Raw genomic sequence first — 25720 nt, 5'->3', positions numbered from 1 at the left:
CACCGCCTCTCCGGTGGGGCATGATGGGAGGGGCTCCCCTCCGAGAGGAAGCGCTTCCGGGTCGCGCCCCCACGGCAGAGACCGGGACCCGCTTCCGCTTGCCCCGGAAGTTCCGTTCCGCGGCCTGATCCGGTGCACGGCGGCGGTGCGGCCTCCAGCCCGGCGGTGCCATGGCGGACGTGACCGCTCGGAGCCTGCAGTACGAGTACAAGGCGGTGAGTGCGGCCCCCGAAGGCCCTTGGGCTTCCCTCGCCTCAGCGGCCCGGTACCGGGATCTCTCCGGTGCTCTCCCTTTCCCCGGTGCCGTTAACCCAGGAGGTGCCATTAAACCCACCCCCGGGTCCGTGGCGGCCCCGGCTCTTCCCGTGAGAGCGGTCTGCCTGAGGAGAGCTCCGTGTAACGGCCCTTTACCGGGACCGGGGGGGGGAGCTTTTCTGGGGACTAAAACCCCCTTTTAAGTTTTTTTTTCCGGACCTTTTCCCCCTTAAAGCGGAATTTTCCGGGCACCGAGAAGTAACAGAGCACCCGGGCGAGGAGTGATGGGCCCTGATGGGGCCGAGTGGCTCAGTCCCAGTTTAAAGTCTAAACCCGCGCCTGGTGGTGGTGCGGGGGGGTTAAATAACACCCCGGTTAATTAAACCCAGATTATTTGTGCCTCGAGCAATGCGGAGAGCGTTGTGTTACAAGAAACGGTGTGCGGGTGGCGGTTAGCAGACCTGCCGTGAGTCCCGGATGGGACTGGCCCCTCTCCCCGGCCCCGATGGGACCCACGGCGAGACCCACGTTAGCTCCTTCCCGGCCCCCATCAGCTCCTGTTCTTGTTTTCTCCCAGAATTCCAACCTCGTCCTCCAAGCCGACCGCTCGCTGATCGACCGGACTCGGCGGGATGAGCCGACGGGAGAGGTCCTGTCCTTGGTGGGCAAACTGGAAGGGACCCGCATGGGGGACAAGGCCCAGAGAACCAAACCCCAGATGCAGGAGGAGAGACGAGCAAAGTGAGTGTGAGCTCAGAGCCGAGGGGCCGCAGAGCCCTGGCCCAGAACTGTATTTGAGTGAAAAATACTCAGGGCAGTTAATTTTTCATTCTCGTCTTTGAATAATGTAGCCTTGATTTGGTTTAGGTGTACAAAAAGGGTAGAATTCAATGGTGTTGGGGATGTTTTCTAGAGGAAAATGTTTTGGTGGCGTGAGCACAGGGCTGCAGACCGAAAACCGCCAGCCTGGAAGATACAGAGGCATTATTTTCTTCATTTGGAGTCGCTTGTTCCATGTCAAGAAACTAAAATTGAAGTGAAAAATTAAAATACATCTACTTTTCTCCTTTGTTTTTCAAATAAAAGAGACTAGCCGTACTTGAAATAGCAGGAGCAGGGCTCCGGCACGGGGCTGACCCAGGCGCTCTCCTCCCTGCCCCTTTCCAGGAGAAGGAAGCGTGACGAGGACAGGCACGACATCAACAAGATGAAGGGCTACACCCTGCTCTCCGAGGGCATCGACGAGATGGTGGGCATCATCTACAAACCCAAGACCAAGGAGACCCGCGAGACCTACGAGGTGTTGCTGAGCTTCATTCAGGCGGCTCTTGGGGACCAGGTGAGGACGGGGAGGCCTCAGGGCGGGTGTTCCTGCTCCGGCTAAGGATTCAAAGCCTGTAAGATCCGGCCCTTGGATGTTTTAATCCTTCCCGGTAATCCCATGGGATGGATTTGCTCTGTCGGTGCTGGCTTTTGGGCTCGGAGATGTTGCAGTGGTGCCTTTGTTCTGGGGTTGGCCTCTCAGTGCCTATACAAGGGTACAGAAATAGGAGGGACCAACCCCGTACCCTTCACGTAGCAAATTTCTGCTCCGTGTGATGCGTTATTCCTTTTGCAGCCACGCGACATCCTCTGCGGAGCCGCCGACGAAGTTCTGGCGGTACTGAAGAATGAGAAGCTGCGCGATAAGGAGAGGCGGAAGGAGATCGACCTGCTGCTGGGACAGACCGATGATACCCGCTACCACGTGCTGGTGAACCTGGGGAAGAAGATCACGGATTACGGTGGAGACAAGGAAATCCAGAACATGGGTATGGGAGAGGCGTTGTCATGGGCTGCAGCTTCAGGGACGGGGCTGGCAGAAAGGCAGGTTACTGGTGTGTCACGAAATGGAGTGGTTTGGACCGCTTAAAGAATCACTGTCAAGGGTATTAACAAAAATGATTTAACAGGAATGTATATAAAAGCGCGACTTCACAGAATTCGATGGCAAGGTTCACGCTCTTACTTAATACATGGATGAAACATACAAAGGAAAATTAAGTTAGAATCAAACTAAAACTATGAAACTGACGATGCAAAAGGTTGAGAGAGAAACATACAAAGGAAAATGGGGTTAGAATTGATTTATCGTGATTGGTACAGAGATCGGGAATGTAAAAAGGGTAAGCGAGACCCTCCTGTTGAGTCACGAGGTTCAGAGAAGACCCCCTTGCTTTCTGAACTCCTGTCAGAGTCTAGGTGCGGCTGGATCGACTCCTAGTTCCAGACTTGGTCAATGGTTTATATTTAAAGGGATTATGAGTATAATAGCAGCCTGAGATTCATTCACAGCTGAATAAAGTTCACAGCAGTAACTTTTGTATAGATTTGAAAAGCAATATTTGTAATATACTTGCTATAGAATATTCCGGTCAGTGCTCACACATGCATGAAGACACAAAGAGATATACATATGTGCGAGTAAAAGAGGTATACCTGTTAAAAATTTCCCCTCGAGTTCAGTGAAAATATTCATGTTAAATGCTTTGGCGTCTTTCTCGACGTGCGAAGGGTTGGGCCTCAAGGAGCGGAGAGAATCAGCCCAGGTCGTGTCGGCTTTTGGCGACAGACCTCTGATTTTCACAAACCGGAAAGTTTGTGAGCTCCCAGAGGCGTCCCGCTCAGAGGGAGCTGCTGGTCACAGCCTGCTGCAGTCCAGGAGAGCCCAAAGGGTCTCACTTAGTACCGCTGCTTATAGATTTGGGAGATGATTGGCTTTAGTCATCAGGAAATTACTGGGTTTCCAGTAGCGCTGGTACCGTTTCACGTGAGTTACAGTTTAGATAAGGAAGGCTCCAGGGCTGTCAGGAGAGGACAGAGATATGTCCCAAGGTTGTCAGGAAATGACTGATTATTCCTACTCCCGTCCCCAACCTCTGCCAGGCAACAGGAGTCCTTGGGAGAGTCAGTGCAGCTCCCTGTCTTAGCCATGCAAGAGTTCCTGGTATGGTCAAGGGACGCTTAACTGCCCGGCTCATTACACTTATGCTAAGGCCTAGCGAGACTTCCCGAGTTCGTAGATCAGCCCAGAGAGGGGGAAGAAATGCATCACCACGTGGTGCCAAACCCAGCCTTACTCTGGGGTAGGTAGCGTGCGCACAGAGAAGCCAGAAAAACGTTTGGACAGTTTTCAAGCCCCCAAACCACGTTCTTTTCATCTTTTGGATGAGCAGAGGTGTGGGCGGGTATGTGGATCTGTGAACCTTGCGTGTGGTGCCCAGATTTTCTGATGAACTAACTGCGCTCTCCCTTGCAGATGACAATATTGATGAGACATACGGGGTGAACGTGCAGTTCGAGTCTGATGAGGAGGTACGAGATGAGGCTGCAGGGTGTCAGTGGAGTCTCTGCGCTGTCCCCTCACTCCGAGCCGCATCGCAGGGACCGCGTTTGTCCCGTTTTATTCGGTCATGTTGGGAAGTGGGCATTAGCTTGGGCTGGGATGTCTCTGCCAGGAAGGAAAAGCCGGATTATTTTAGATGTCGCTTCCTGGCTTGGGGAGGATTTGTTGATTATCCTGCTAATCCAAGGCTTATCATGAGTCAGTATGATGGAAAACAGATGGTGATATTTAGATCTTGTGGGGAAACTTGACAGATCGGGAGGAAGAGAGAAATTCAAATGCGCTGGTTGGAAGTGTTTCATAGAAACACTCCCTGAGATTGTTTTTTGGAAGAGGCTGAGAGAATGATAAGAGAGACAAATACGAGATTGTTGGAGGAGTCGCTGGCAAGACTTCTCTGTAGAGAGTAGAAATAATCTTATCACATGGTCCTTCACCTGAACAACAGCATGATGTTCCTGTTAAAAGCACAAGGCAGGCTGCTTCCCCTCAGGAATGAGTTGCCAGATTAATAATTTCTGTTGAGGAAAAGCTTCTCTTTTGATGTCTGCAAAAGCCGTTTACTGGAACTCTCCTTTCAACAGGAAGGTGATGAGGACATTTATGGCGAAGTGCGTGATGAGGCGTCCGACGATGACATGGAGGGAGACGAAGCCGTTGTCCGTTGCACCCTCTCGGCCAACGTGAGTCACGAGGAACACGTGAAACGTGGTTCGGGGTCGTCTGGAGGAGGGTCGGGGATCCTGTTGGTCTATGGATGGAGTTAAGGTTGTTTGTGGGTGGAGAGGAGCCTTGAAGCTGTTGTCTGATGGAGGCCAAAATGAACGTTAATAAAATTAACAGGTCTGGCAGCTGCACAGTTGCATCTGCTGGTTCTCAGCTCCTCTGCCGGGGTAGAGAGAGGCCCCAAATGCTCGCTCCACAACACAAAGGTTGTGTGCCTGCTTTCCTCTCGCAGGAAAATAACGTTTTTGTGGGATTTTCTTAAGCTTGTGGCTTCGGGTGAGCTGATGAGTTCGAAGAAGAAGGATCTGCATCCTCGAGACATCGACGCCTTTTGGCTCCAGCGGCAGCTGAGCCGCTTCTACGATGATGCCATTGTTTCCCAGAAGAAGGCAGATGAAGTGCTGGAGATCCTGAAGGTCAGTGGCCACCTGATCTGCAGGACTGCAGCAGTCTCAGCATACCTCTCAGTCTGGAAAACAGGAATTTGCCCCAACAACTCATTACCTATGTTTCTTCAAATGAAATGCAATTGTGGATGTGGCATGTTTGCCGGGAAGATAGATAAGTGCTGGACTAGGCTGGGCTTAGTCTTAATTCACAGAAACCTTCTTCTAAGGGAAAGATGGTTGGGTTTTTGTCAGGGTCTGTTTCCCTGCTAATTTTGGTGCTGATGCTTGTGTGCTCTGGGCATCGCAACTCGCTGGGGAAGAAGGGGAGTCAGAGAGGATGGGATTTTTATCTGCAGTCCGAATCGGGTACCTAGTCTTGGGCGTAGCTGCTGTTTAGCTCCACCTGAGTTCAGTTCAGTGCGAAGCAGGGATTCTTGTTCTGTGGGACGCAGAGGTAACCGGTCATTCCTCGTTTCTTCTTCCAGACTGCAAGCGATGACCGGGAATGTGAGAACCAGCTTGTTCTGCTCCTGGGCTTTAACACCTTCGACTTCATTAAAGTCCTGCGACAGCACCGGATGATGAGTGAGTGGCGTTCGCTTTAACCATCCCACTTTGTTGTTTCCCTGGTGTTCTGACGTGATTCTAGCACAACCCGAGGCTTTTTAACTGCCATCGGTGTTGCTTTGTGAAGCTTGGGCCCTTGTTCTTTGCTAGCTTCTTTTGGTTCAACCCTTAGGCCCACCTGCTATCCTTTAATTTTTCTTTCATCAGTCCTGTACTGCACTTTGCTGGCCAGTGCACAAAGTGAAGCTGAAAAAGAAAGGATAATGGGGAAGATGGAAGCAGATCCTGAGCTGTCAAAGTTCTTGTATCAGCTGCATGAGACAGAGAAGGAGGATCTTATCCGGGTAAGGCTAGAGGGAACCTCGGGCAGGACGAGAGGAGAAATTGTGGGAACCTTGCTGCCATCTGTGGTCATCGTTGGGCTATATGTTTTGGTTGCTGTTTGTGAGAGAGGAGTCTGCTGACTCAGCTGGGATCTTGAAACCATAGGAAATGTTGCTTACGTGACGGCTGAGACTCAGCTGAGAGGACAATATATTTACCACTTCTTATTTTTGAGTCGCTCGGATGTCCGCTTTTCCAGGAAAATGTCAATATCTGCAAGTTTCGCATTTTAATACTGGTGTTAACTGTCTTGTAACAGCACCATTTCACCTCCGGGCCTCCTTGATGTGAGGCTCACCACAATAAAACACCCTGGTCACCTCTGATTAGCTCCTCATTACCTGGGGTTGGAATGTGACACTCAACGGGTTTATTGGCATGCAGGATTAGCTCTGCTTGGCCTTTGGGTGATAGCAGTTCCGTGACTGATTTGGGGGTTGTTTTTTGGGGAATTAATACCATATTCCTGCTTTGTTGCTAGAAAAAAAACCTGGTAATGTTGATGTGAGGGGCCAGTTTGGCGTCTCTGTGTTTGAGGAGCGCTGCTGGCATGCAGCTGGCTGGACTTTTGCTGAGGCACTGCACGTTCGTGTGTCTTCACTCCCTGCTTCCTTTCATCTGCTCTCCTGGAAGGCAGGTTTACATCCTGGCCTTGGGGGCAGTGGTTTCTACTGCCAAAAATTATTGTCTCCGGTTACGTGAATGCCTGTGCTCGGAAGAAATCACGGCTCCTGGTGCTCTGGTTGCACAGACTCGCAGGGTGCGAAGCCATGTGTGACAGGAGAGCCTGGCAGTCCGCAGAGGAGGCTCGGCAACTTTTCCCTGGGGCTGAATTCTCATCTGTTCCCACAGGAGGAACGCTCTCGCCGGGAACGTGTTCGTCAGTCCCGGATGGATACTGACTTGGAGACCATGGATCTGGACCAAGGAGGAGAGGTAAAACTCTTTAAAGTCATCTATTCCTAGCCCTTCTGACGAGCATCCCCAGTAAGTGCAAAAAGAGTGCTTGAAGCGGCATGGGCAGGAAGACACCACAAATAAGCCCCTAATGTGCTAAAGAGGCACTTGCCAGTTGGATGCAGTTGCTTTTCCTTTGGTCCCAGAGTGAAAATGGCAGGAGAGGGTTGTTCTCTAATCCTTGCCCCTTTCCTGTTGGTGTTCCCAGGCACTGGCTCCCCGGCAGGTGCTGGACTTGGAGGATCTGGTGTTTGCCCAAGGTAGTCACTTCATGGCCAACAAGCGATGCCAGCTCCCCGATGGCTCCTTCCGCAGACAGCGCAAGGGCTACGAGGAGGTGCACGTGCCTGCCCTGAAGCCGAAGCCTTTTGGCTCCGAAGAGGTAGGTGACCTGCTTTGTTCCCCCTTATTTAGCATTAGGTGTGTTGAGTGATGAGATGACTGACGTCATCTATCTGGACTTCTGTGAGGCCTTTGACGGGGTCCCCCCCGACATCCTTCTCTCTAAATTGGAGAGAGATGGATTTGATGGATGGACTGTTCAGTGGATGAGGAATTGGCTGGATGGTCGCATCCAGAGAGTAGTGGTCAACGGCTCGATGTCCGGATGGAGATCGGTGAGGGGTGGTGTTCCTCGGGGGTCCGTACTGGGACCAGTACTGTTTAATATCTTCATCAATGACATACTGGGATCGAGTGCACCCTCAGCAAGTTTGGAGATGACACCAAGCTGAGTGGGGCGGTTGATTTGCTAGAGGGAAGGGATGCCATCCCGAGGGACCTGGACAAGCTCAAGGAGTGGGCCCATGTGAACCTCAGGAGGTTCAGCGAGGCCAAGTGCAAGGTCCTGCACCTGGGTCAGGGCAACTCCCAGTATCCATACCAGCTCTGGGGAGACCTTATTGCGGCCTTCCAGTACTTAAAGGAGGCTTATAAGAGAGATGGGGACAGACTTTTTAGCAGGGCCTGTTGTGATAGGACAAGGGGTAATGGTTTTAAACTAAAAGAGGGCAGATTCAGACTAGGTATAAGAAAGACATTTCTTACAATGAGGGTGGTGAAACACTGGCACAGGTTGCCCAGAGAGGTGGTAGCTGCCCCATCCCTGGAAACATTCCAGGTCAGGCTGGATGGGGCTCTGAGCAACCTGATCTGGTTGAAGATGTCCTTGCTCGTGGCGGGGGTTGGACTAGATGACCTTTACAGGTCTTCTCCAACCCAAACTATTCTACCATTCTGTGAGTTGTTGCTTATATCGTGACATACTTCCTGGGACTCAGCAGGCTTTGATGTGGCTGTGAAGCCCTCTCAGATTTCTTGAAGAACCGTTATTTTAAGCTAAGAGGTTTCACATGTCTGAAGAGAGTTCCTGAATTCTAGTTTCTCACTTCTCGAGTGTTGGTGGTTTCTGTCTCAGGGCTCCCATGCTCTGTTTAGCTGCTTTCCTGAGCCCCTGGCTCTGCCTCTGCTTTTGCTCCCTCCTTGCTGTGATGTGCAGTGTGGGCCAAAGATCTGACTGATTCATCACATGCCTTGTGATAAATTGCCTCTTTTGATCAGCGCTGGCAGGGGAAATGTGGTCTGATCTGTCCCATCATGAGAACATAGCGGGGATTTGCTTTTCTGATGGCGCAGCAGCTATAACTTGTACTCCTTGGAGCGCGTGGGCCAGCTAGTGAGCCTCCTTTGATCTCTTCCTAACCTGCTGCACAATTCCTGGGCATGGGGCTTCTCTTCTGGCCATCTGGAGACAACATGACCCTGATACTCCTCAGGGTGTCTCTGAGGTCTCACATATGCCCTGCAGCCTGTGAGGTACTGAAACAAAGGCATTGAGCTTGATGTTTTCACTTTTCAGCAATTGGTTTCTGTGGAAAAGTTGCCCAAATATGCCCAGGCTGGATTCGAGGGATTTAAAACACTGAACCGTATTCAGAGCAAACTGTACCGTGCTGCACTGGAGTCGGATGAGAACTTGCTGCTGTGTGCTCCCACGGTAAGGATCCTGTTGTTCGGGTCCTCTGTGATGGGGAATCCAGAAGGATGACCTGCTTGGGCAGAAAAGGCTGGCTGCTGTGGGTGAACTTTTACCCTGGAGAGGGCACAAATTTGATGGGACTGGTTCTGCTTGCGTTCTAGGGTGCTGGGAAGACAAACGTGGCCCTCATGTGCATGTTGCGAGAAATAGGGAAACACATTAATATCGACGGAACCATCAACGTGGATGATTTCAAGATTATCTACATCGCGCCCATGAGGTCCTTGGTGCAGGAGATGGTGGGCAGCTTTGGGAAGGTAAGGAGAGGTTTGGTCCTGCTCCTGCTTGAACTGTAGGTTAGGGAGGATGAGCTTTATTGCGGTGGCTTCCTTATATTATGCTTACAGAAAGTTATAAGCTCTGGCAGAAGCTTGTCGGGAGAGGATGAGTTTGGGTTGTGCCTTTAATCTCTGTTTGTGTAGTCTGCATTCACTAGGCTTTGGATGTCGGTGTGGGGTATGAAATCTGCGCATTTCTTCCAGTGCTGTAGCGGGACAAGTATGAAACTGTCTGCGAGCGTCTCAGGGCTGCGCTGCTCTAATGCTGCCCCCAGGAACGCACCTTTATCCATCTTAACCGCCTGTGGGCTTCCTCCTAGCGCCTGGCGACTTATGGCATCAACGTGGCTGAGTTGACGGGGGATCACCAGCTGTGCAAGGAGGAAATCAGCGCTACCCAGATCATCGTCTGTACCCCGGAGAAGTGGGACATCATCACCCGCAAGGGAGGAGAACGCACCTATACCCAGCTGGTGCGGCTGGTCATCCTGGTGAGCAGCGCCGGTGCCCGCAAAGCCCTGGTGTGGAGGAGGGGGGCAATGACGGGCGCTGGGTCTTTCGGTGTTGCGGTTCCTGAACGTGCGTTAGCGGTTGAAGATGTCTCTGGTGCTTGGTTGTGGAGAGACTGGGCGTTTGAGCTGTGGGATGAGTGTGCTTCAGTCCACACAAGCTAAGAAACCAGAACAAAACCGGGTAAATAGAGCGGGTTTGGAGTGGGAATAACTCTGTTCCTGTTTCCTTTCTTTAGGATGAGATACACCTACTGCATGATGACCGAGGTCCTGTCCTGGAGTCTTTGGTAGCCAGAGCCATCCGCAACATCGAGATGACTCAGGAGGACGTGAGGCTCGTTGGCTTGAGTGCCACCCTCCCCAACTACGAGGACGTGGCTACGTTCCTGAGAGTGGACCCGGCCAAAGGCTTGTTCTATTTTGATAACAGGTACCATGGAAAGCTGGGAGAGATCTTTACGGTCAGATGGTGGGTAGCTGTTGAGAGCTGGGAAAGACCTGCGTCCTGTGGAGGCAGTTAAGTGTTTATCTGTCAGATGGAGCCAGAGTCTCACCGGGCCTTCAGCCTACTTCGACAAGCATTTGTTTGCTCTTAGATGTGCTGGTAAATGCAGGTTCAGGACTGAAGCAGTTAAATACAGCCTCAGAATGTGTGCTAGGCTTCCTGCAATGTCATACTTGCAAGAAGATGCTTTAGAGAAGGCAGATAAACTCTGCTGTACCTGTGTGCTGCAGAAGCCGTTTGAAGGAAGCCTAAAATAGGATTATGGCAGTTCCTGAAACACCATTTTTGCTCCCTGAGTGTGTGCGTAGCAAATGGATTCCAGGAAACAGGAATACATGTTACTGTCCCCTACTGTTTAATCTAACTGGGCAGAACTGGAGCCATCAAATCTCTGACTAAATTGAGGCACAAAGGAGGTATATTGAACTTGGTAGCAGTAAATACAGGATGCCTTTTGACAGGACCTTTGTAGCAGGATTTCTCCATTCTTCTGCTCTTTTATGGACTTGGGGTTTTTTTTCATTATAGCTTCCGACCAGTGCCCCTAGAGCAGACCTATGTGGGTATTACAGAAAAGAAAGCAATCAAACGCTTCCAGATAATGAATGAGATTGTTTATGAGAAGATTATGGAGCATGCTGGAAAGAACCAGGTTTGATACTTTATTTTATTGTTCCTGACACACTTAATCCTCGTGCTTGTCTGTTGCTGGTGAGACTCTTTCGAGCTGCTGTTGCTGCAGAAACACTGCAGTGGAGAAGAGGGTAGGCTTGGGTGGTCGTTGCCAAGAGAGGAAGGAACACAGGTTTTCTCTCTGTGCCAGCTGTCTGATTAATATATGACCTGTCCTTTTAGGATGAAGGAGGTTTTGTGATGCTACCCTATTAAATCAGGAGCTCTGTGCATGGTTCACAGGGCATCTGGACTAATTCTAGATCTCTTCCCACCCTGAACACCAGGAGCAGGCTGAGTCAAGCATCTTTGCTAGCTGCGACCATGATGATTTCTCTCTCAGCAATGGTACCATCTGCTTGTTTAACAGGTGCTGGTGTTCGTGCACTCCAGGAAGGAGACTGGGAAGACTGCCCGGGCCATCAGGGACATGTGCCTGGAGAAAGATACCCTGGGCCTCTTCTTGCGGGAGGGCTCAGCCTCCACCGAGGTCCTGAGGACCGAAGCTGAGCAGTGCAAGGTAACTGCCCGGCCAGGGCTGTTCCGACGCAGCGATAGCAGGAGCACAGCTACAAAGATGCTGCCAGTTTTGTGGAGTTCCGCAGTCTTTCCTCTAGGATATGCACTACCTTCTGTTGCTTCTTTTCTCCCTGGTGTTACTTGGCTCGGGTGGAAAACCTAGAGCTGGTTGTGTTTCTGCTGCAGAACCTGGAGCTGAAGGACCTCCTTCCTTACGGCTTTGCCATTCACCATGCCGGGATGACGCGAGTGGACCGGACACTGGTGGAGGATCTGTTTGCTGACAAGCACATTCAGGTGAGCCTCACTTCCCAGGAGGAGTTGCACATTTGTTTGGGGTAGGTACTTCACAAGAAACGATTGAGTCGTGTTTTCCAATAGCCCTTTGGGCAAAATCAAGAGGATGAAGCGTAGCCAACTCCCATCCTGCTCTACTGAAGCTGGTGCCTGATGAAGGCAGTCTTGATTTTCGTGTAAAGAATAGAAACTAAAAGCACACGGCCAGGAGCGGAGAGGGCAAGAACTTCTCCCCTGGGCCTAGCTGAGCATTTAAAGTTAGAGGTCTGTCCCAGAGCAGGCCATCTTCCCCAAAGTTGCCATTTTGGAAAAACCCCATCCAAGCGATTTCCTGGCTGCATTATAAATGGAAGGCAGAGGATTTTCTCAGGGTCATGCAGTGAGCTGGGAAATATGGGCAAAGATCTTGCTGTTTATCTGAGCTTCCTCTGCTGAGCTGTCGAGACAGTCACAGTTCTCAGACTTTGTCCCTTTTGTGTGTGTCTCAAATGTCAGGACCAGCATTTTAGATACTTTTTTTTCCCTAGGAAGATGCTTCTACCTGGTTTTGATTGCTGTTTTGCTCCTGCAGGTGCTGGTCTCCACAGCCACACTGGCCTGGGGTGTGAACCTCCCTGCTCACACCGTCATCATCAAGGGGACGCAGGTGTACAGCCCCGAGAAAGGGCGCTGGACCGAGCTGGGTGCTCTGGACATCCTGCAGGTGAAGTTCTGGTAACAAAGATGCTGCCGGGACCCAGGGCAGGATTTTTCCTTTCCCGCTGAGGCACATTCGACGTCTGCTTTTGTATTTTCTCAGTGTAGTCACTCCCTGTTTTCTACTGTCAGACTGTCTCAGCTGTTCTGGGAACAGCCCTGCTGCGAGGGCAGAGGAGAAGCAGATCAGTAGGAGAAGAGGACAAATGATTCCTCTCCCAGTATCTTGCCCAGACACATCTGAGATATTTCTGTGTCTCCTGCCAGCTAGAAGTAACAGCAGATTGAGCAATCTGGCAGTAAAGCCCCAGGACATGGCAGCAAGGAGAAATTGCCAAGCTAAAAGCTTTTACGTTTTGCTGACGTCACCTTCTCATTTCTTAGATGCTGGGGCGTGCTGGGAGGCCTCAGTACGATACCAAAGGAGAGGGGATCCTCATCACATCCCACGGTGAGCTGCAGTATTACCTGTCTCTGCTCAACCAGCAGCTCCCCATTGAAAGTCAGATGGTGTCGAAGCTCCCAGACATGCTGAATGCAGAGACTGTGCTCGGCAATGTCCAGAACGCAAAGGCGAGTGTGAATCTTTGCTTTCCCTGTGTACGCGTGCCCTTTGTTGCACCCAGAGAGCTGGTGGGAATTGCAGGGGCCAAAGGATGATCACTGTTGGGGAAAGATGCCATCGTTGTACGGGAGCAAAGATATTTGCAACCTTTGCTGCCCAGGGAGCAAATTTTTAAGATTCAGAAGGGCAGCCATGAGAACTACCTTCCTGTAAGGCCGGCTGGTGTGTCAGGTGAGTGGGTAGATGCTTCTGTAATTCAGAGCAGACAGAGCTCTCCACATGGAGAAGGATGCTGGGGAAAAGTCTGCATGTGGAGGTGGCGTTTTTTGGGTTTTAATTCCTTAAATCTTTTTCTGGTAGTGGAGAAGAGTTGCGTATGGCACTGCTGGGCTTCCAAGCTCTGGTTTAATGTTGACCTGTCTGGATTCAGCTGGGCTCAGCCTACTGTGTCCTACGCTAGTGCTGGGAGCGCTGGACTCCAAGCCGGAGCATCACCCTTGCTTGCCGTGAGGCGTGTTCGTCAGCTCTTACGGTGTGTTGGTGTTTCTTCAGGATGCAGTGAATTGGCTGGGCTATACCTACCTGTACATCCGAATGCTGCGCTCCCCCACTCTCTACGGGATATCCCACGATGATCTGAAGGGGGATCCGCTGCTGGACCAGCGCCGCCTGGATCTGGTTCACACCGCAGCCCTCATGTTGGACAAGAACAACCTGGTGAAGTACGACAAGAAGACGGGGAACTTCCAGGTGAGATGGGACCTGGGAAAGGTGCTGTGACCAAGCAGAGCTGGACAGGAGCATCCTCTGGCTGAGTGAAAGTGTGCAAGAGGCACCTCCCTGATTAAATACAGATCCCAGGGAATGATGCCGCATCATTCAGACCCGGTGTTGTGCATGTCTGTGATTCCGGGGAGCCGTTTGCTGGCACAGAGAGTGCTGGTGTAAAATCTGACCCTCGGTCTGTCACTGTTGTGTGTTTGCTGCTGCCTCCTAAGCAAATTCACATTCCCGTTGCATTTTCATTGCTTCAGAGGCAGCAAGATGAGAAAGAGGAGGCTGTGATGTATGGAATTGTGTGCTAGGTAAAAAGCAGCTTTCCTGGGTGATTTGTAGCCTGAGGGTTTATGCTTAGCTTCTCTGGAGACATCTCCCCTGCTGCAACCTAGTTCCCGTTCAGCACCTTCTGTCTGTGCTATGAACAGTCAGGTGTCTTTGCTGCTTCACTCTGGCTGTTGTCCTTGTGGCAGGTGACAGAGCTGGGCCGCATTGCCAGCCACTACTACATCACCAATGAGACGATGCAAACTTACAATCAGCTCTTGAAACCCACCCTGAGTGAAATTGAGCTGTTTCGGGTCTTCTCGCTGTCCTCGGAGTTCAGGAATATCACCGTGAGGGAGGTATGGAGCCAGACACCCGTCCCAAGTGAGACAGCCCTGAGGCATTGGTCTTGATGCTGCAGGGGAAGGTGCAGAGCTAGCGCTGTGAGGGACCGTTCTCATCTCTTCTGCTTTGGTTTTCTGTAGGAGGAGAAGCTCGAGCTTCAAAAGTTGCTGGAGCGAGTTCCCATCCCAGTGAAGGAGAGCATAGAGGAGCCCAGTGCCAAGGTGAGCCCTGCCTGCCCCTTCGAGGGGACTTCTCCACCTGTCTTGTGGGGAGCAGTGATCGTTGTGGGAGAGCTGTCATGGTAAATGCCGCTCTGGGGAGGATTTCTTTTCTCTTCCCTCTGTGGGACATCCTGGACTGTGTCAGAGATCCTCAAAGAGCTGCAGGTGCTTCTTGTCTCTGGTTGAGCTTGCTGTCCTGCGGCGTAGGACAGTCAGTCCCTGTTGATCACTTCTGTCCTGCCATGCGTCAAAGCCCACCAGGGTCAGGTGCTGATGATGCAGAGGACACTGAGAGCCTCTCTGTTCTGCTTCCCCAGATCAACGTGCTCCTCCAGGCCTTCATCTCCCAACTGAAGCTGGAAGGATTTGCTCTCATGGCAGACATGGTGTACGTTACCCAGGTGAGTGAGGAAACGTGGCTGGGGCCTCTCTGTTTCCATTTAGGTGTGTGCAGTCCAGCCATGTCTCAGTCTCAGACAACTATTTGTGCCTCGGAAATGGGGTTTGTGGTCATAGATCACTGAGAATAACTAGAGCTGTGAGTGGTGAGAAGGTCTAACTCCTATCGGGATGGGAATTAGATCTTCATTGGAGTCTCCAATTGGTAATCAAAATAATTCAGTGCTAGAGGACTACAGTGTAGCCTTATTCTTCTACCACAAAGGCCAAGTTCCCAAGGCTGGGAATCGAGCAATTGCTCCACCTGTAGGTGTTTGGGATGAAGGACCTTTTAAGTATGATTCAATACTGAAAGGGGACTTATAAGAAAGATGGGGAAAGACTTTTTACCAGCATCTGTAGTGATGGGACAAGGGATAATGGTTTTAAACTGAAAGAGGGTAGTTTTAGGTTGGATATACAGAAGAATTTTTTTACGATGAGGGTGGTGAGACACTGGACCAGGTTGCCCAGAGAAGCTGTGGATGCCCCATCCCTGGAAGTGTTTAAAGCCAGGTTGGATCTGGCTCAGAGCAACCTGATCTAGTGAAAGATGGCCCTGCACGTGGCAGGGGGGTTGGACTAGATGATCTTTAGAAGATCCCCTCCAACCCAAACCATTCTATCACCTTGTGGCTGGGCAGGAAAATGGGTAGAAAGGAAGGAAGAGTTAAATGTGATGATCGCAGCCAAGCTCTGAGAGCTGCTCTCTGTTCCCCCAGTCTGCTGGGCGGCTGATGCGTGCCATCTTTGAGATCGTCCTGAACCGTGGCTGGGCCCAGCTCACTGACAAGACTCTTAACCTCTGCAAGATGATTGACAAACGAATGTAAGTGAGATCCCGGAGGTATTTTCTGATTGCAGGCTGGATGAGATCCTTCAGCATAGCCTGGCTAGGTCTGCAGCATTTGGGAAGGAGAGTGCTTGCGCCTGTCGGGGTGTAAAGGAGCTGCCGCGTGTGTCTGGCCGAGGGCTGGTCTTCGGCAGCACAGAGAGCCTGGTGCTCTGAAGGCTTCGTCTCTGTTTCTTTGCTTGTCTCACCCTGCGGTGTCCTCGGCAGGTGGCAGTCCATGTGCCCTTTGCGCCAGTTCAAGAAACTGCCTGAAGAAGTGGTGAAGAAAATCGAGAAGAAGAATTTCCCGTTTGAACGGCTCTATGACTTGAACCATAACGAAATAGGTACGCAGACACGGGCAAGTGTGGCAGGGAGAGGTGTCTGCCTCTTTGTTCTCCTCTGCTGTGTTTTGACCCAGAGTCTGGGGGCCTTGTTCCTATCTGATAGAAGGAGCAGGACTGGTGAGGGTCTTGTTACAGCCTGAGGAGGGCAGAGGCTTTGCCCTGGCACCTTCTGGCTGCTTGGATTGCTGATAGCGAATACTGTTCAGTTTGGGAGCTGTTGGTCACGCTGTTATCTGTCTGTCCTGACGGCAGTGCCTTCCTGTTGCAGGGGAACTGATCCGAATGCCCAAGATGGGCAAGACCATCCACAAATACGTTCATCTGTTTCCAAAGCTGGAGCTCTCGGTCCACTTGCAGCCCATTACCCGCTCCACCCTGAAAGTAGAGCTCACCATTGCCCCTGACTTCCAGTGGGATGAAAAGGTGAGTTGTGCAGCTAAATAGCATCAGGCTAAATACCATGCTGGGAGGAGGAGGGCACTTCTGGGGCAGGATTTCTGTGGGAGGGCTGGTGTTTAGCTCTTGGAGGTCTGGAAGCGGGGGGATCTGGACTCTGATACAAAGGTAACAGCTGCCCTTGCTCAGGTACATGGTTCATCCGAAGCTTTCTGGATCCTGGTGGAGGATGTGGACAGCGAAGTGATCCTGCACCACGAGTACTTCCTGCTGAAAGCCAAGTACGCGCAGGACGAGCACCTCGTCACCTTCTTCGTGCCCGTGTTTGAGCCGCTGCCCCCACAGTACTTCATCCGAGTGGTCTCTGACCGCTGGCTCTGTAAGTCTCATTCTTTCAGGAGCACCTTGGTTATACAGCAGCGCTTCTCCCTAGGGTGTCAGAGGGCGCCTAGGTCCCTCTCCTAGTGCTGTGTTGGGGGAAAGACTTCTGACATCCAAGTAACAGCAGGGCTGGGGATCGCATTGGCAAAGGGATCTCGGAGATGAAACCGTTGGAGTGCTTTCGGAGATTGAAGATGTTTTTTCATGTGTCTGACAGCCTGTGAGACCCAGCTGCCTGTTTCCTTCCGCCACCTGATCCTCCCTGAGAAGTACCCTCCTCCGACTGAGCTGCTGGATCTGCAGCCGCTGCCTGTGTCGGCTCTGCGAAACAGCGCCTTCGAGAGCCTCTACCAGGACAAGTTCCCTTTCTTCAACCCTATCCAGACTCAGGGTGGGTATTGCCTCTGCTCACCTCCTCCAAACTGCCCCTCGGCGAGTCCTGGCCCCTTTGGTGTTCACAGTCCCATAGCCTTGGTTTTGTGGGGTTTATTCGTATAATGTGAGGAACTTCTGTAGCAAATAGTGTATCCCCTCTACCTTCTTGAGCCTTAGAGGTTTGATGGCTTGAAGTCTTTCTCCATGGGCCAGAGTATCTTTGATATATTCCTCAAGTACATCAAGCAGGTAGTCCGGGGCTGTCTGAGAGCAGCAGGTTTGCTCCTGGAAGCCATGTCTGTGCTAACACCGTGGCTCAGGTTCACTCAGCCGGCTGGCCCCAAATTTCTGCATCTGTGCTGCTTGTATGGGTGGAGTTGTGAGCAAACCAAAGCTGCCCTGTCTGTGTTTCTCTGCCTGAGTGGGGAATTCACACTTACGAGCTACTGTGACAGACTAGAACCTGTTTTGCTTGGTGGATCCTGGGCTAAAACTCTTAAAACAGCCTTTCCTGTAGCTCCACCTTGCGCGGGCTGGGTCTGGGCTGTGTTTTCCCTGCCTGTTTCTAGAGCTTTGATAGAAATCCATGCAGATTTTCCTTAAACTGCTCTCTTCTGTGTTGTCTGTCTGTCCCCAGTGTTTAACACGGTTTATAACAGTGATGACAATGTGTTTGTGGGTGCCCCCACGGGAAGCGGAAAGACCATTTGTGCTGAATTTGCCATCCTGAGGATGTTGCTCCAGAACTCGGAGGGACGCTGCGTGTACATCACCCCCATGGAGGCCCTGGCAGAGCAGGTAAGCCCGGCATCCTGCAGGGAACTGGAGCCTTACCCCAGCTTAGATTAGCTTCCTCATCTCCTGTTTCACTTTTCCTCATCCCTTCTTTGCTGTCACGTCCCTCAGGATGACTCCAGAGTCTTTTGATTAATTGTGGTCTCTCTGAGGGAGCAAAGAGACACCGCCCCACTGCCGACCTGCTGATGTCGGTGTGTGCATATGTGTGTCTCTAGGGATTTGGTAGGATTTGTTCTAATTTGAGGTTAACAGCAGCATCCCTTGCATTTTTGGCAGGTCTTCTTGGACTGGTACGAAAAGTTCCAGGAGCGTCTCAATAAGAAGGTGGTCTTGCTGACGGGGGAGACCAGCACCGACCTGAAGCTGCTGGGCAAAGGGAACATCATCATCAGCACCCCTGAGAAATGGGACATCCTCTCGCGACGCTGGAAGCAGCGCAAGAACGTCCAGAACGTCAACCTCTTCATCGTGGACGAAGTGCATCTCATTGGGGGCGAAAATGGGGTGCGTCTGGGAGGGGAGGAGGCAGCTACTTGTTTGAGCGATGCTCGTCATCACGTTGGTCTTGGTAGTAGACCCGCTGTGGGGTGGATGGTTGCTCACTCCTAATATCTGGTCCGAGGTCAGCTTCTCCTGCTGGGAGTTTCCCCAGGCTGCAGGATGGGCTGGGATAGGAGGGCCATATCCTTGGGGAAGCTCAGGAGTGGTATCCCCTGGCGTCTCCATGGGTGAGAGTGCTTGGGCTGAAGTGGCTGGAGCTCAGCCAGGAGAGGCGGCCGCAGTGCGGAGAGGTCAGCGTTCCCCTCCTGTTCCTGCTATAACCTGCCCTCTCCCGCTTGCAGCCGGTGCTGGAGGTCATCTGCTCTCGCATGCGCTACATCTCCTCCCAAATCGAGCGACCCATCCGCATCGTGGCCCTTAGCTCGTCCCTGTCCAACGCCAAGGACGTGGCTCACTGGCTGGGCTGCAGCGCCACTTCCACCTTCAACTTCCACCCCAACGTCCGCCCCGTGCCCCTGGAGCTGCACATTCAGGTAGGGTTTGGGCAACCTCGTCTCCTTTCGCTTCTGCCTGGTCTCCAGACAGTGTCACTGCCTGCTCCTCTTCCTCTGTAGGGCTTCAACATCAGCCACACGCAGACTCGCCTGCTCTCCATGGCCAAGCCTGTCTACCATGCCATCATGAAGCACTCGCCCAAAAAGCCAGTCATCGTCTTCGTCCCGTCCCGCAAGCAGACGCGGCTCACAGCCATCAACATCCTCACCACGTGCGCTTCGGATGTCCAGAGGCAAAGGTAATCGTGCTGTGGCCCGTGTCCCTCCTCTGATTGAGGTAGGAGCAAGTTTTTGGGCTGTTTGGCTGGGCTGAGGGAGAACTAGTGATGGAAAATGGTCTTGTTAGATGTCACTCAAGCATCTGCTGTGGTATCGGGGAGGGACAGGCTTGTTGGGCCTGGCAGCGGTCTCTTTACTCCCTTTCTTGGGCAGGTTCCTGCACTGTGCGGAGAAGGATCTGGTACCGTACCTGGACAAGCTGAACGACAACACCCTGAAGGAGACGCTCGTGAACGGGGTGGGCTACCTGCACGAGGGGCTGACCGCCATGGAACGGCGAGTGGTGGAGCAGCTTTTCAGCTCCGGTGAGCAGGGTGGGATGGGAACACACCACTTCCAACCATAAACCGTTTTCCCCGGAGCTTGGCACTGCTCACAGTCTTTGGACTGGAGGCAACAGCTTGCCCAAGCCTCGTGTCACTTCTGTGTCTCCCGGGTCCAAAAAGGCTGCAATCTTAAACTTCAACATCTTTCCTGGACCTCCCTGTATGCTGAGACCGATCTACTCAAGCACAGAACCCCCAGATCTTTCTCCCCGCCCCGAATTTCTGTGACCCGGAGACGTGCTCTGCCCACGGGCTGACTGCTCTCCCTGCACACCTTTCAGGGGCGGTTCAGGTGATGGTTGCCTCCCGCAGCCTCTGCTGGGGTATGAACATCGCCGCTCACCTGGTGATCATCATGGACACGCAGTACTACAACGGCAAGATCCACGCGTGAGTGTGTTGCGCTGCGGGCGAGACCGGCCGTGGCTTCCCTCGGCGTCTACCCTGCTAGTTCAGGCTGTGCTGAGCATGGAGGAACGAGGCCCTAATCCCAAAGGGCTTCATCCCTGTCCAGGCAGAGGCTGGGAATTGCGGGAGAGTGGTGGTAGCTTTCCGTGGAGCTTCGTTAACTCTCTCTCCGTGTCCCAGGTACGTGGATTACCCCATCTATGACGTGCTGCAGATGGTGGGCCACGCTAATCGTCCGCTGCAGGACGACGAGGGCCGTTGTGTCATCATGTGCCAGGGATCCAAGAAGGTGGGTGAGAAGCAGGGCACTGTTTCTGGCCTGTGAATGTCTGTCTCCTGCTTGGGGAGTGGATTTCTTCTCCCAGCTTTGGGCAGGCTGGATGTATAACCCTCACTCGGAGCCCTGCTGATTGGGAGGTGCTCCCAGATTTTGGAGGTGCTGGGGTTTATTTACCCCTTCCCTCTACTCCTGCCCCGCCGTAGGATTTCTTCAAGAAATTCCTCTATGAGCCCCTGCCAGTGGAGTCGCACTTGGACCACTGCATGCACGATCACTTCAACGCCGAGATTGTCACCAAGACCATCGAAAACAAGCAGGATGCGGTGGACTACCTCACTTGGACGTTCCTGTATCGCAGGATGACGCAGAATCCAAACTACTACAACCTGCAAGGTGAGCAGAGGGGTCTGCACTGGTGGATACAGGGTTGGAGGATATTGGGGATCCTCTGCCTGTGGGCTCTGCTTTCACAAGAGCAGCTTCTCTCTGTCCTGGGGAGTTTCTGAGCCCACCGCAATGCTGCTGTACCCGCAGGTGTGTCCCACAGGCATCTCTCGGATCACCTCTCTGAGCTGGTGGAACAGACCCTCAGTGACCTGGAGCAGTCCAAGTGCATCAGCATCGAGGACGAGATGGACGTGGCTCCACTGAACCTGGGGATGATTGCCGCTTATTACTACATCAACTACACCACCATCGGTAAGGGCTCTGCGAGGGGCAGGTACCGCATGCAAGTGCTCGCTGGCGCTCCTGCTCTCTGTCCACTCTCTGCGTCGCTCCCTGTGCCACAGGCGATGGAGAGAAGGTGCCGTGTGGTCGGGTGTGTAAAACTGTCCTTTAGCATGAGGCTGTGTGTTGTCTGCCTGAAGGTGTCTCTTGTACCGTGGGGCGTAATGCTGTCTCGTTTCCCCTGACCCCTCTACCTCTCTGACTTTCCCAGAGCTCTTCAGCATGTCCCTCAACGCCAAGACGAAGGTGCGAGGGCTGATTGAAATCATCTCCAACGCTGCAGAGTACGAGAACATCCCCATCAGGCACCATGAGGACAACCTGCTGCGGCAGGTGAGCGGCAGCGCGTCAGATCTGGGGTCGGAGGGGACGGACGTGGGTTCCTGCAGGGTCGGGGGAAGGAAGCTGCCCGCGTTTTTGGCTCTGTAGGGCTGAAGCACTGATGGGTTTATCATTTCTCCCCGTAGCTGGCCCAAAAAGTTCCCCACAAGCTGACCAACCCCAAATTCAACGATCCCCACGTCAAGACCAACCTCCTGCTGCAGGCTCACTTGTCGCGCATGCAGCTGAGCGCCGAGCTGCAGTCAGACACCGAGGAAATCCTCAGCAAGGTACGACGGGGTGGGTGGGAACCTGCCCGCCTTGCCTGTGTCACTGCGTTGTGTCACCGTGGTCTGACCTGTCCCTGTCCCCTCACATCCAGGCGATCCGGCTGATCCAGGCCTGCGTGGACGTGCTGTCCAGCAACGGCTGGCTCAGCCCTGCGCTGGCTGCCATGGAGCTGGCGCAGATGGTGACGCAGGCCATGTGGTCGAAGGATTCTTACCTCAAGCAGCTGCCTCACTTCACCTCTGAGCACATCAAGCGCTGCACCGACAAGGTAAAGCCGGGGGGAAGCGCTGTGGTCCTGCCCTCGCCCACTGAGGAGCCCCGGGTAAGCGCAGGGCTGAAAACTTTTTCCTTGCAGGGGGTGGAGAGCGTCTTCGACATCATGGAGATGGAGGATGAGGACCGGAACGCCCTGCTGCAGCTCTCGGATGCCCAGATCGCAGACGTTGCCCGCTTCTGTAACCGTTACCCCAACATCGAGCTCTCCTACGAGGTGGTGGAGAAGGAAAGCATCCGCAGGTGAGGCGGGGAGGGGTGGCGCGGTCCCCCAGTTGCTGTGCCGGCACTGGTGGGGGGGATGCCCTGACCCTCGGGTCTCGGTTCTCTTGCCGCAGCGGTGGGCCCGTGGTGGTGCTGGTGCAGCTGGAGCGTGAAGAGGAGGTCACCGGGCCCGTCATCGCTCCCCTTTTCCCACAGGTATGTGCCGAACCTGGTGACACTGGGGTGGCAAAAGTATGGGGGGATTGTCCCCCACTGCCCCCAGCCCATTAACTCTTACCTCTCCGGCAGAAACGTGAGGAAGGTTGGTGGGTGGTGATCGGCGACTCCAAATCCAACAGCCTCATCTCCATCAAGCGGTTGACGCTGCAGCAGAAAGCCAAGGTGAGGGGGACCGGGCAGAGGGGCGGCCGGCACCCAAAAGGACGTGGTTTGAGTGTGCTGGACGGGTGCCCGGTCTGCCCGCTGCCACCCCAACAGCTGCTCTTCCTCGCTGCGTAGGTGAAGCTGGATTTTGTGGCCCCGGCTACGGGGACGCACAACTACACGCTGTATTTCATGAGCGACGCCTACATGGGCTGCGACCAGGAGTACAAGTTCAGCGTGGACGTGAAGGAGGCGGAAAGCGACAGCGACTCCGACTAACGTGGGGCCGCAGGGCCCAGTGAGGATCCCCCAGTAGTTCAGGCACCAAACCCCAGCCGTGGTAGCGCTTTGTGTCGCCTCCCTTTTTGTGGATTCTGTGTATTTTCCTGTTTTGTTTTGTTTTTTTAAGGTGGTGATGTTTTGTACAGTGTTTTTTAGACAGGAGCTGCACGCAGAAGCGTAACTGTGGCAGCTGGAATAAATCTTGAGATCCATCTTGCCCTCTGCATTGCTGGGTCTGGGGGGGAAAGGGGAGGAGGGAACGGGCATGACCCTGAGGCTACTCACCGAGTAGCTCTGTGCCTTCACTGTGGGGCTCAAAAAAGTTCATTAGCAGAACTAATTAAGGCAGAGTTAGCTTAGTAGCCGTTTCTGGGAGCACTATGCCGGCGCCAGCAGACCTAAATGCTTTCCCTGGGGCTGTGCTTCACCATGAGGTGTAAAACCAGCTCCCTGGCAGGCCTGTCCTCCTCTGCCACCTCGTGCAGCTCCTGGGGGAGCACCTACACCCCGAGGGTGCCGGCTGCACCAGTGACGGCACCAAAAGGAAGAGCCGGAGGCTTTGGCCAGGAGAGCACAGATTTATTGAGCGTGGGGCAGAAGGAGCGGGGAGCAAGTCCTGCCCCGTCTCTGAAAGCCAGCCAGATCCCGGCAAAGGCACCGTGCTCCCATGTGCATCCCCGGGGAGGCTGGTGGGACCCCCATGGTCCTGGGCATGCAGAAGTCCAGCCCGTGAGGCAGAAGAGATTGGTCACCCTCTTCCCTGCCCTGCTTTCCGCACCGGCATGGGGCTGGGTGCCGGCGGCAGCGCCGAAGGGTCCCGCTGCTGGGTAGGGGAGACAACACGCAAGAGAATTGAACGTCTCAGCAAAGTTCGGGGCGCTGGTACTTCCAGAAGGCGATCTCGCCGTCATCGCTGCAGGAGGCCAGCAAGCCCGGCTCCTTCGGGTTCCAGGCCACGCAGTTAACGTCCTGCGAGTGCGCCCGGGGAACGTGAGCGGCGAGGCCGAAGGTGGGCTGCTGCGGGTCGGAGGACGCGCTCTCCTCGAAGACTCGGATGGCGTCGTCGCCGCAGGCCGTCGCCAGCGCCCCGGTGAGGTGGCACCTAGAGCGGAGACAGCGCCAGGCGGGTCACCCACGCTGCCGCCGGGAGAAATGGGAGCCGGGCGGCTCCGCCACCGCCTCCCTCCACTCACCAGGCCACGTCGTAGATAGTCCTGGTGTGGTAGCCAGAGAGGTTGCAGACGCACTTCCAGGTGGGGTCGGTGCCGCTGCAAGCCACCCCTGGAAAGCAAGAGAATAACTTTGGCTCCCTGCCCGCTCTTTTCCCCAGCCGGTTACGCGCAGCTCCAAGCACTGTGGCATGTAAGACGGGCTCGGAGCCTCACCTTCCTCGTTGCCCGGCTTGTACTGGCGCCAGATGCGCACCGTCTTGTCGTCGCTGCAGGAAGCCAAGCGCTCGCCGCTGCGGTCGAAGGCTACGCTCCACACCGTCGACTCGTGTCCCTCCAGCGTGGCGCAGCACACCCAGTCGTCCTCCTCTTCGTGGTACAGCTTCACCGTGTCATCGTAGCTGGCCGAGGCCAACAGCTGAGGGAGGGCAGAGGAATGAACCAGGCGCCAGGCAGCTGCCTGCACCCGTGAAGCTGCCCTTCACCCGTGGTTTGAGGTTGGTGGAGCCAGAACGGGACGAGGTTGCCGCTTTCCAGGCCCGTTCCCAGCACTGGGGTAGGGTCTGGGGTGGAAACTGGGGTCGCCCTGGCCAGGCGCAGTTCTTACCTCCTGGTTGGGGTGCCAAACCACGTGCTTGACGTCCTGCGTGTGGGAGTTGAGGACGCTGACGCACTCGTACTCCTCCTCCTCATCCACTGCAGCGAGAAAACTGTTACAGTGAGAGGAGGGGAGGCTGGGGCTGGGGGTCAGCTTTGGCTCAGCCACGTCCCGCCTCAGGCCCCTCCATTGTCCCCCCCGCCTTGTCCCTTGTGGTGCCCGGGGGGAGGGCTGCTCCCCCCCGTCCCCCCGCTCTCCCCTCACCTTCCCAGACCCAGACGCTCTTGTCTCGGCTGCAGGTGGCGAGCAGGGTGCCGGAGGGAGCCCAGGCCACCGACTTCACCTCGTTCTCGTGCCCCTCCAGGGTGGTGACGCACTGGGGAGGGAGAGGAGAGGGGAGGAGTGGGGGGGGTACGGGGAGGGGGATCGGGGGCCGGACGGGGTGTGGGGGGGTCTCACCTCAAAGCCATCCTCTTGCTTCTTCCAGATGCAGGTGGTGGCGTCGAAGCTGGCGGAGGCCAGGTAGGAGCCGCAGGGGGACCAGGCCACCCTGCGCACCGTGCGCTGGTGCCCCTCGCCCAGCACCGCCCGGCAGGACCAGCCCGGCCCTGGGGGCAACAACCCTGCTGCCCACCGGCGGGGGACAGGCCCCGCCCCAAGCCCCGCCCCTGCCTGCAAGCTGCCCCTCCCACACCGCCCTCTAGCCCCGCCCCCTCACCACAGCCCCTCCCTTACAGCCTTTCTGTCCCTCACTACAGCCCCTTCTAGCCACGCCCCCTCACCACATCCTCTCTCTGATCCCGCCCCTTCACCGTAGCCCCGCCCCCACTACATCCTCTCTCTGATCCCGCCCCTTCACCGCAGCCCCTCCCTTCTAGCCCCGCCCCTTACCACAGCCTCTCTGGCCCCGCCCCCTCACCGCCCCTCCGCCCCCGCCCCCCCGCCTCGCCCCGCCCACCCCCCGGCCCGCCGCCGCCGCCGCCCACCTTCCCTTCCCCAGAGCCGGACGAGCCGGTCGCCGCCGCAGGAGGCCAGCAGCCCTCCGCCGGGGCTCCAGGCCAGGAACCAGCAGCGGGAGTCGGGATGCGCCGGTACGCGGCACAGCAGCTCCAAGGCTTCCTTCATGGCGACGCTGCCGGCGGCGCGGCGTGACGTCAGCGCGCCGGAAGCGGAAGCGCCGCTCAACCGGAAGCGGGGCG

The 25720-nt window shown here is 54.5% G+C and overlaps 2 protein-coding genes across 2 annotated transcripts; one reads left to right on the top strand and one right to left on the bottom strand.

Moving 5' to 3' along the window:
• The first annotated feature begins 61 nt into the window (after positions 1–61).
• On the top strand, positions 62–22966 carry SNRNP200 (small nuclear ribonucleoprotein U5 subunit 200). The gene is made up of 45 exons (XM_052805483.1): positions 62–215; positions 833–996; positions 1423–1594; positions 1874–2066; positions 3554–3609; positions 4225–4323; positions 4630–4782; positions 5241–5340; positions 5530–5666; positions 6559–6642; positions 6872–7045; positions 8522–8659; positions 8803–8958; positions 9300–9470; positions 9728–9921; positions 10525–10648; positions 11039–11188; positions 11374–11484; positions 12056–12187; positions 12565–12753; positions 13298–13495; positions 13996–14148; positions 14275–14355; positions 14673–14756; positions 15516–15622; positions 15854–15972; positions 16241–16395; positions 16558–16747; positions 16967–17140; positions 17762–17922; positions 18199–18426; positions 18765–18956; positions 19038–19216; positions 19410–19561; positions 19864–19972; positions 20171–20279; positions 20474–20663; positions 20805–20969; positions 21211–21332; positions 21467–21610; positions 21703–21879; positions 21967–22127; positions 22223–22304; positions 22398–22490; positions 22608–22966. Exons 1-45 carry the CDS (start codon positions 171–173, stop codon positions 22749–22751), a joined length of 6411 nt encoding a protein of 2136 aa, XP_052661443.1. The 5' UTR covers positions 62–170; the 3' UTR covers positions 22752–22966.
• Positions 22967–23312: 346 nt separating this feature from the next.
• Positions 23313–25695, bottom strand: CIAO1 (cytosolic iron-sulfur assembly component 1). Its single transcript, XM_052805484.1, has 7 exons — positions 25508–25695; positions 24981–25129; positions 24786–24897; positions 24531–24619; positions 24140–24341; positions 23948–24035; positions 23313–23856 (listed from the first exon to the last, which is right to left on the bottom strand). Exons 1-7 carry the CDS (start codon positions 25644–25646, stop codon positions 23616–23618), a joined length of 1020 nt encoding a protein of 339 aa, XP_052661444.1. The 5' UTR covers positions 25647–25695; the 3' UTR covers positions 23313–23615.
• Positions 25696–25720: the final 25 nt, after the last annotated feature.

The sequence above is a fragment of the Harpia harpyja genome, chromosome 13, assembly GCF_026419915.1.
Source record: "Harpia harpyja isolate bHarHar1 chromosome 13, bHarHar1 primary haplotype, whole genome shotgun sequence".
Classification (NCBI taxonomy): Eukaryota; Metazoa; Chordata; class Aves; order Accipitriformes; family Accipitridae; genus Harpia; species Harpia harpyja.
The sequence above is the reverse complement of the archived record's forward strand: the minus strand, read 5'-3'. Positions and strand labels throughout refer to the sequence as shown.

Excerpts from the sequence above, each read along its gene's own strand:
- SNRNP200 (XM_052805483.1), top strand. The coding sequence starts at position 171 with ATGGCGGACGTGACCGCTCGGAGCCTGCAGTACGAGTACAAGGCG. Across the intron at positions 5,667-6,558 it reads AGAAGGAGGATCTTATCCGG|GAGGAACGCTCTCGCCGGGA; the intron begins GTAAGGCTAGAG and ends CTGTTCCCACAG. Across the intron at positions 11,189-11,373 it reads CCGAAGCTGAGCAGTGCAAG|AACCTGGAGCTGAAGGACCT; the intron begins GTAACTGCCCGG and ends TTTCTGCTGCAG.
- CIAO1 (XM_052805484.1), bottom strand. The coding sequence starts at position 25,646 with ATGAAGGAAGCCTTGGAGCTGCTGTGCCGCGTACCGGCGCATCCCGAC. Across the intron at positions 25,130-25,507 it reads CCGGCTCTGGGGAAGGGAAG|GGCCGGGCTGGTCCTGCCGG; the intron begins GTGGGCGGCGGC and ends TGTTGCCCCCAG. Across the intron at positions 24,620-24,785 it reads GAGCGTCTGGGTCTGGGAAG|TGGATGAGGAGGAGGAGTAC; the intron begins GTGAGGGGAGAG and ends TTCTCGCTGCAG.